The sequence below is a fragment of the Petaurus breviceps genome, unplaced genomic scaffold (genome assembly GCF_028583685.1).
Source record: "Petaurus breviceps papuanus isolate PSGF00001 unplaced genomic scaffold, PetGlider_PUasm1.0 89262, whole genome shotgun sequence".
Taxonomy (NCBI): Eukaryota; Metazoa; Chordata; class Mammalia; order Diprotodontia; family Petauridae; genus Petaurus; species Petaurus breviceps.
In genome coordinates this window covers 131,521-141,613 of record NW_027187032.1, presented here as the reverse complement: position 1 = coordinate 141,613, position 10,093 = coordinate 131,521, and the positions used below count along the sequence as shown (strand labels likewise).

General features: G+C 41.7%; 1 protein-coding gene across 1 annotated transcript in view; it reads right to left on the bottom strand.

The window, feature by feature from the left end:
- Positions 1-5,080: 5,080 nt before the first annotated feature.
- The window catches only part of BPIFB3 (BPI fold containing family B member 3), a 35,172-nt gene continuing 30,159 nt past the window's right edge, over positions 5,081-10,093 (bottom strand). Inside the window, exons 13-15 of the mRNA XM_069107231.1 lie at positions 8,581-8,644; positions 6,614-6,690; positions 5,081-5,314 (exon numbers count right to left, since the gene is read on the bottom strand). Of these exons, the coding sequence (XP_068963332.1) occupies positions 5,279-5,314; positions 6,614-6,690; positions 8,581-8,644 (177 nt within the window). The 3' untranslated portion in view covers positions 5,081-5,278. The remainder of the gene's footprint in view (positions 5,315-6,613; positions 6,691-8,580; positions 8,645-10,093) is intronic.

Sequence of the window (10,093 nt, the reverse complement as noted above, 5' to 3'; positions counted from 1 at the left end):
CCAATCATTCTGGAGCATATACCAGTTCTAGGGCTGTATCCCAAAGAGATCACAGAAGTGGGAAAAGGACCCATATGTACAAAAATATTTATAGCAGCTCTTTTTGTGGTGATAAAGAACTGGAAATCAAGGGGATGCTCATTAATTAGGGAATGGCTAAACAAGTTGTGGTATATGAATGTAATGGAATACTGTTGTGCTATAAGAAATGAAGAGCAGACTGACTTCATAATAAACTGGAGAGACTTATACAAACTGATGCTGAATGAGGAGAGCAGAACCAGGAGAACTTTGTACACAATTACAGACACATCATATGTGTGACAACTAACTTTGATAGACTGGGCTCCTCTCAGCAATACAAGGTTAAAAGACAGCTCCAAAAGACTCATGATGGAAAGGAATATCCTTATCTAGGGAAAGAACTACAGAGTCTGAATTCAGATTGAAGCAAACTACTTGTTCTCTCTTGTGTTTTATTTTGTTTTGTCCCTTCTTTCTCATTGTTCACTCCATTGGTTTTAATCCTTCTTTACAACCTGACTAATGTTTAATGTGAAGGTATTGTAGAACCTCTATTTGATTGCATGCCACCATAGGGTGAGGGAAGATGAAATGGAGGGGGAGAAAATTTGAAACTCAAGGGATTGTGGAACTGAATGTTGTAAACTAAAAGTAAATAAACAAATTTTTAAAAATTTCTCCTGCCCGTATCCTCTTTGGAGAAGATCTGTCAAAATTGAAGCACCAGGGTGATCTTGAATTTCCAGGCTCTAATCCAGCTCTTGAATTCCACCATGCTTGTTAAATGAACCAAGGTAGCAACATCTGGTAGGTATTGCTTTGTCCTCTTACATAACAGTGACCACTACAGACTGCCGCAGTGAGAATCAACCCACATTTCATCACAGTACACACCACTGGGACTCCTGGGGCTTCTGGTGACCTTTGATAAGAACACACTTGGATTTGGAGTTACATCCTCTAGGCTTATGCCTAAAATGACTTTCCTGAAGATTAGCCTGGATAAAGGAGCCAGCCCCACTTCCAGGACAGGCTCCATCGAGCCACTTAGGCTGCTAGAGATTTCAATCTGCAGTCTACTGCTTAGGCGGCCTAGAGTCAGAACAGCTCCTTTGTCTGAGTAGTTCTTGCAAAATCGGATCTGGCTTTCAGCCCCTGAGAGAGAACCACCGGGGCTGCCCTACAACAGAAGTGACTGCAGTGCTCCCATGTGAATCCTCACATATCTCCAGCATCGTTTTTGCATCTATAGAGAATTTTAGGCCATCTCTGTCTTCATCAGCATCATTAGGTGGCATGGTGTAGGGAAAAGAGAACCAGATTTAGAGTCAGAGAAAGTAACTTCAAGTCTAAACTTGTGTAGCCTTGGGCAAGTTACTTCACAGTAAGATTTAGAGTTAAGTGGGACTTCAGAGTCTAACAGTAGAAGAAACTGAGACTGAGAGAGTGTAAGTGACTTGGCCAAGGTCACACAGCATGGAAGTGTCAGAGGCAGAATTTCCTATTTAAACTAATATAGCTTACTTTTTATATATTTATTTGCATGTGCCCCCACCCTTAGATTATAAATTCCTTGAGGGTTCTTTTTGTATCCCTGGTGCTTAGCACAGTGGCTGGCACAGAGTAGGCACTTAATGTTTATTGATTGATCAATTGGTACTAAGGTTTCCTGACTCTAAGTATGGTGCTCTACCCACTCTGCCAGTTACTGTCTCTCTGTCCTGTTTCTTCCTCTATAAAGTGAGGACGTTGGATTAGATGGTCTCTAAGGTCTGAAACCTAGAAATCATCGTCATTATGATGGGGTTCAGAAAGTAAAACTGAAAGAGAATGAAACATAGTTTGTGAGGGAAATCTCTGAAATGGAGAACCTTAGAATCAGAAAATACAACAGATGTAAAAGAGGAGTGTTAAAGCCTTTGCTAACGCACAGAAGACAATACAAGGAAATTCAGAAGGAAATACGGACAAGCAAGGCCTGTTGAATTTATTATATAATTTTTTGCATGGTAGAGCTAACAGAACGTGGGTCTATCATCCAGAGTACATGTAATAGAGATTAATCCTTTCACATAAAATCTTCCATTTCTGTTCTACTTTGTATGTGGAAATGATCTCCCTGTGTCTTTCACTTTCTCATTTTATCTCTCTTCTCTGTCTCTTATCCCTTATCTATTTTGTTTATCTGTCTGTTTCTATCTGGCATTCATTAATTTTTTTAATTAAAGAATCAGAGAATATTAGATCTCCAGGTGATCTCATAACACAGTCTGTCAATGCTGGAAGGATGTTGAACGTAGACTTTTAAAGCTAGAAGGAACCTTAGAACATAGAATTCTTCCTTGGGTAGCTCACAACTACAGTAATGTGTTCAGTCCTGGGCACCACACGTGAGGAAGAACAAGGGCGACCTAGAGCACATTCCAAGAAGGAAGAGCAGGATGGTGAAAGCATTCAAGGAGGACACTGGGAAGGCTTAACCTGGAAAAGAGTCTTAGCAGGGACATTGTCGCTGCTTTCAAGTTTCAACTCTGTCCACAGGAAAAGTAAGGCTGAACTTGTTCTCCTTGGCCCAACGTAGACAGAACAAGGAGCAATGTGTGGAAATAGCGTGGGCAAATTTAGGCTTACTGTGAGGAAAGACTTCATTCCAATGAGAATTTCCCAAAGTGGAATGGGTTGCCTTGGGAGGCTGTGAATTCCCCTTCACTAGAAGGGGAGGAGTCAGGTGAACCACTTGCCTGAGATGTTGTAGGTAGAAACCAATGAGGTCAGGATACACAGAGTCAGTTCTAATGCTGGCAGCCAACCCGATATGACTCATCTCCTCTTAGTTTCCCACCCAGAAGTCCCTAGATCCTTGAACAAAGGTATTCTGTAGAGAAAAAAAAAGATTCAAAGACATTCTCCTTGGTATTATAAAAGTCCCTAAAGGAGAGGAAATTTCTTGCCCAAGATCACAAAGCCAAGCCCCAGTTTCTTTGTCTGTAAAATGGGTATAACAACAACTATTCTATCTTCCTTTACAGGGATCAAATGAAGTAAGAGATCAAAACGTGTTTTATAACCATAAAACACTACAGACCACAGACTTCAGAGTTTTCAAAGAACGTATGTGGGTATAGGAGATACATGGGGACCAGACACAGGGTGAGTAGGTGGAGCTAGACAAAGGTCTCCTCTCTGGGCAGCCAAGCCCCCAATCTGCCCAAGTAGCAGTGTCTCCCTGAATCTGTTTGTCTACTTTCACTTGGAGGCGAGTTTTATGTGTTTTTTCTAAGTTGTTTTCTTTTTTTCTTTTTTGGGGGGAGGGGGAGTTGTGAAGCACCTAGTGGAGGCACAAGAGCAGGAGAGAGAGCACAGTACCCCACAGTAAAGTTAACTAACACAGATGTTTCAGGGGTGCAGATTCCTTTCAGAATTCTTTATGTAAAGTTGAATTTGTATAATGCAAATTTATGTAAAATGAGAACTGTCTTATAGAGGCAGGTTGCATAGTCTAGTGGGTTGTGTCTTTGTGTTCATCTTGGTAAGGGTCTCTGTACTATCAGATGGAGTAGGAGTGTATACATTGAACACAGTGGGATTGGGGACAACTCAGAATGAGCTCTTGAGAAGAATATAGTAAGAAGCAATTGTGTCTCTTTATTAATTTATGTACAATGTACCATTATATATATATGTATTTATTTGTATACATATGTACACTTATGTATATATGTATTTATTTATCCATATAAAATGTAATATGTGATCAAAAAACTTCCTATAAATCTGTTCACTTAAGCATGCTGGTCTTGGAGTTTGCAAGATGAAGTTCATGTCCTCCCCTGGCACCAGTGGGTGACTTACAGTCTCTGGATTTCAATGTTCTCATTTTTAAAGTGGAAAAAATTCTATTCATAGAATCTGCCTGATAGGGTTACCATGAGTCTTGGCAGCTCTTTAAATGCTAGATCGATGGTTATTCTCAGTCACTTGATCATTCCTACTGCTGAAATCATCTTCTGATTCCTCCTTGTGGAGGATATGAAAGGGACTCTCCAAGGCAGTGACAGTGAAACATAAATTCTAGCAAGTGACTCCCATCTGGGAAGGCTCTGAGTACAAACCTAGCGACAGAAGGAGGGTCTACTGCCCCACACCACCAGCTATTTTCAGGAAGACTCATTACTATTTGCACCTTGACTGCACAACAATGATTTTGCTTTGTGGGAGGTTTTGTTTTTTGTTTGATTTTTTCTTTTTTTGACACAGCCTTTCATAAAGACTGTCTATTAGGGCATGTTAAGAGGAGAGTGTGACCACACTGATGAAATGACAGGTGCTTTCAGTTCTGAAGGACTGAAGTATGACCACCCAAGACACCTCAGTTACATTAGTATCCATCCTTTGGTTTCCATGGTGAATACCTGTTCTGTTCAAGAAAAGTAAATCTGCTGCCCTGCCCCCCAACACACACACACACGCACACATACACTCAACTAAATATGAATAGGACTTTGTGCTTATCAATTTTATTATTGTTATCATTACTATTACTTTCCAAGGCTAATAATCTCAGTAGTTTCAGTCATGTCCAACTCTTTGTGACCCATTTGGAGTTTTCTTGGGCAAAGATACTGGAGTGGTTTGCAATTTTCTTCTCCAGCTCATTTTACAGAGGAGAAAACTGAGATAAAAAGAGTTAAGTGACTAGCCCAGGGTCACACAGCTAGTAAAGTGTCTGAGGCCAGATCTGCACTCATGAAGATGACGCTTCATGACTCCAAGACAATTGCTCTATCCACTGCACCACCTGCCCCAAGCTACTATTATTTTCCATCAGGAATTGATCATATCATGTGGGGTTAGTACAGAGCCTAGACATTCTCATCCCACCCTCCAAATCGTGTTGTTCGGTTGCCAGAAAGGGAAAAAGAGAACCAGAGAACTGGGTAAGGTCAAAGGAAAAACATCAGTCAGGGAATGCAGAAATAGTAGAACCCTTTATTGAAATAAGAGCACCTGCAGGGGTAAACCCTGAGTGCTCTCCCAACTGGGCCCCACATCCTGAGGAAGAGGCTGAGTGAGCTGGACTGGGCACCATCACCAAAGGGTCACAGAACCACCAAGGGCCAGCCCAGCACCCATGGGTTGTTTTTGTTTTTTCATCTACGCACAAGAGAATCAGAGTAAGAGGAGATCAGTAAGGCTTGAAGGCTTCACCCATATTTTCAGAAAGTAGTGTAGCCCTGGAGATTCCTCCATTCCCTCAGCCTCGTGAAGCCACAGTCAGCAAGACAGCATTCTGGAAGGATTGATTAAACATAGATCCATTAAGTTTCCTGGACCTCCTCCCAGACACATTTTCATCAATCCCTCAATGTCTCAAACAGCTCAGAGATAACAGGACTACTACCCTGCCCCCAGCATTTCCTATCACATAGGAGGCACACAGGAAATGTTTATTAAGAGATCCTAGTAAATTACTTCAATAGCATTGATTGATTCCCTTTCTTTGTCTTTCTCAGGTCCCTCCACTGTGCCTAGCGCAGGACCAGGGGCACAGTAGGTTCTCAGAGCAGAAGTTGTACTGAGAGATCTAGGTTCAGGTTCTGGCTCTGTTACTTACCAGCTACATGACCCTGATGTTGTTACTATTATTGAATATGTTTGTTGGTTAATCATTATTTAATGGTATCACAATATTTAGATCTGGGGAAAAATTTTAGAAAGCATCTAATCCAACTTCCTCATTTATAGGTCAGAATATTAAGTAAACTGCCCAAAGTCATAAAGTAATGGGAGTACCAGAGCCAAGATTCTAAACCAAGTTCTCTGATGCCAAGGCCAGTTTTCTTTCCAATGCAGAAGCTACAGTAATAATGACCAGTTACATATATACACACATATATATACATATGTATACATACATATAATGACATTATATATATAATGTCCCATATGTGTAATCTTTTTTTTTAAGCAATTGGGGTTAAGTAACTTGCTCAAGGTTACACAGCCAGTTATTTCTGGGTGGGTGCTAAGTGTCTGAGGCCAGATTCAATCCCAGGTCATCCCAACTCTGGGGCCGGTGCTCTTACTCACTGAGGCACCTGGCCGCCCCAATATGTGTAATCTTTTAAGGTTTATGAAGCATTTTCCCTTCACTACCCGCAGTGATAAAATGAGAACAATGATCCCTGCCTTGTTCTCCCCATCTCAGAGAATGGCTATTATGAAAACCAAAATAGAAAATGAAGGAGATACTGCTTTATATTCAAAAGGAATAGCTAATAATAACAGCTAGCATTTATATAGTGCACAGTTCACAAGGCACTTTACATATGTTCATTTGACTCTCACAACAACCCTAGAAGGTAGGTACAGTTATGCCTATTTTACAGATAAGGAAACTGGGATACAGAGAGGTTGAGTTACTTGACTATAGTTTCTCAAGCTAGTAAGGGCCTGTCCTGACTCCAAGTCCTGTGATCTATCCTCTGCCCCACTCAAACTTCATCAGAGAATGAATTGTGAGGTATTGTTCTCTAAGGCAACATGAAAAGCCCATCCAGGTGAAATCAATAATCAAGGCCTTACTTACATCAATGATCTCCAGAGCAGCATTTGCAAAGTTGACATTGAGGATCTTAGGCAGAGGGATGCCTACTTCCAAAGCCACTGTAAAGAATTAGGAGATGAGACATTAGCCAACTTGTGCAGCAAGTTAACTGCTGAGTCTAATTGTCAGAGGCCTGCACAAAGAGACAAATCCTTCTCTTGGCTCTCCACTGACTCTTTGGATGACTTCAAGCCAATCAATTTCCTTCTATAGGCCTCAGTTTTCTCTTCTGTGAAATGGGGACAAATCACACACTCAACTTATTTCACTAGAAGGATAGATGAGATGGTTGTTTATAAGATGCTTTCAACTCAGAGCCACAGAGTAGTTTGAGAGATGTTGTCATTTACTTGACTCTGTAACTGGCTGGTTCAGTGGATTAAAAATGTCCAAAGGAGCCCAAGATTATGTGTTTGATCCCTCTCCCCCTTAACTTTGCTCTGTCTAAAAGATACAGTGTGAACCACAGCCTATGACCTTGGGTCCAAATATGATGAGTGTAGCTAACTCAACATAACTCATCACTCTATTGGAAATGTGACTCAGAGATCATGCCATCCTAATGGGCTAGCATCATGTTAAGGGGAATCTCTGTCCCCTGCAGGAAGATATGTCTTGGTAAATTAATCACTCAGTAAAGGTTGCTGCATGAAATCTGGGGTCAATTTGGCCCCTCTGATAGTATAGGAACTGTAGATAAGAGGAGGTGAGCACATAGACTCAAAAGGGAATATACACACCCCTCCCCTTCTGGGTCAGTTACCAATAATTCATCCACCCAGGCCATGTATTTAGGGTATATATAAATGTATAGGCAATGTTTAAAATGAAGTACCAAGAGTTTCCCTTTTCTGGTGATTCTGACTGAGGCCAGACTCAAAGAACAGAATTGGTAGGAGGACCTCAACTATGCTACTCAGGAGTAGGAAGCAGGGACTGAGGCCCTGATCCAGGACTCAAATTTCTGATCACAGCCCATAGAGATATTGGGTCCTGCACCCTTTTCAATCGTTCAGTCATGTGCTACTCTACATGACCCCATATGAGGTTTTCTTGGCAGGTGCTAGAGTAGTTTGCCATTTCCTTCTCCAATGGATTAAACTGGGATGCAACACCACCCACAGTTTAAGAAGCACTGAAGGGGTCCTGAGTGGAAAAAGTTAAAGAAACCCTGGATTAAAGCAAACAGAGGTTAAGTGAGTTTCCCAGGGTCACATAACTAGTGAGTATTTGAGGTCCAATTTGAACTCAAGTCTTTCTGACTCCAGGCCCAGCACTCTATCCACTGACCCACCCTTGCTTCCCTTATATTCAGTTTTCTGTGTTTTCCATTGGATCTTGTTGATGGGATTAGAAAGATAGTCTTTCTATCTTACTCAATATCCCCACCCACAAAGCTCTAACTCCTAACTCCAGGCATTTACACTGGATGTCCTACATTCCTAGAACACAGTAGCTTTTCATATCTGCCTTTGGAAGCCCTTGCTGCCTTAAGCCCTTTTCTAAAGAGAACTTTCCTGAGTCTCCTCCTCCACTCTGTCCACAAGCTATCTTACATTCAATATGTATTTACTCTGCATATATGCACACATTTTTTTTTCTATTTCTGCTTCCACCTTTATTCCTTTTACATCTATCACAGCTCCTGGTGTATAATAAGTACTTAATAAATTTGTTTTGATTGACCAGTTGCCGGGAGGTAAATCCTGCCTGTGTAAGGAGGCAGAGTTGGAGCCTCAGGAGAGATCCCACTGGCCTCGTTCATCTATAGGTTGTAGGTCAAGGATTTAATTGGTTGAAATCATTTAAGAAACTGCTTGTAAAAAGAGATCAACCCCAGGCTGTGCTGTGAAGGAACAGTGTCTCAGAGCCCTGACTAGCAGCAACAAGCTAAAGAAAGGAATGGTAACAGAGCTGGAAAGCTAATGAGAAGTTCAGACACTCCATACCATTGAGTTTTGGCAAGTAGGCCGCCCTCACGACATCACTGAGCCACTCTTCTAGATGTGAAGCCTGAAATGGAGCACAGAGAGGCGTTGGCAGGCATGGTGAAGGTCCCATCAGCTCCTTTCCTCCATTAACGTGCAGCCTATTAGAAGCCTAGTACATTTGCCTCTGGCCCTGTCAGGAGCCATCACCACAGGCAAGGAGATAGAGGTCCTTGCTGCCTCCTTCCAGCCAACATGCCCAGTGACCTGGGCTACCTCTAAGGGGAGCTTGGCATGTTGGACCTTGTGTGAGTACCTGGGTTCTAATCTCAGCTTTGAGGCTTCCTAGACAAACAATATCAGGCGGTGTGCCCACCCATGGGCACATGATTCCCCCTCTTTGAATCTCAGGCTCCTTCTCTATAAAATGAGCACAACATTGCTGGAGACTATCAAAGCCATAGATTAAAAATAAAAAAGACTTTAGCAACCTTATACTTTTAGACACCCTGCAAACTATGGATACTTCAAGATCACCCCGAAGCCTTCCCTGCTCAATTAACTTCCATGGCCCAGTCCTAACTGGGACAATATTTTATATCATCTTTTCCCTAAAACTTGCCCCTTTTCTAAACTGCACAAATGTTTTTGAGGGAACCACCATTCTTCCAGTCACCCGAACTCATAACCTCAGTGCCACCCTCAGCTCCTCCCTCTTGCTCACCTCACAAGATCTAATCAGTTGCTAATCTTGTTTCTTTCTCCCCCATATTTTTACATATATCCTTTTTTCTCCAATCCCACAGACGCTACTCTAGTTTGGACCTTGATCTTTCCTTAACTGGACTATTGCAATAGCCTTTTTTATTATTATTATTTTTCCATTAACAAGTATTTATTTTCTCTCCCTTCTATCTCACTCCTCCAATGGAAAAGGAAAAACATATAACATACATGTATATATGTGCATACATATGTGTATATGTATGTATACACATACACATACATGCCTTGTAAGTAATCTCCCAGCCTCATGTTTCTTGAGATTCCAATCCATACTTCACAGCTACAGAAATGGTTTCCTAAAATTCAGGTCTGACCATGTCACCTCTACCCACTTAATAAACTCAAGTGGTTCCTTATTAGCTCTAAGACGAATTATAAATTCCTCTAGCATTTAAAGCTTTTCACTACTGGTCACTCCCTAATTTTCCTATCTTCTTTCATATTACTTCCCTCCACAAACTCAACAATTGAACCATATTGGCCCGCTCGCTAGTCTTTAATACCCTTTGACTCTTGTCCTGCCCCCATGTCTGATATACCCTCCCCCCTCCCCTCCACTTCTCAGGACGCACTGATTTCTTGGAGTCTCAGCTAAAAGGCTGTGGAAGGCCTTTCTTGGTCATCTTCCCCAGCCCCACCTGTAGCTGCTGAGGCCTTCTCCTCCTTGTATTATATCTACTTTCTATGTAGCTTCTATTTACACACACACACACACACACACACACACACACACACACACACACACACA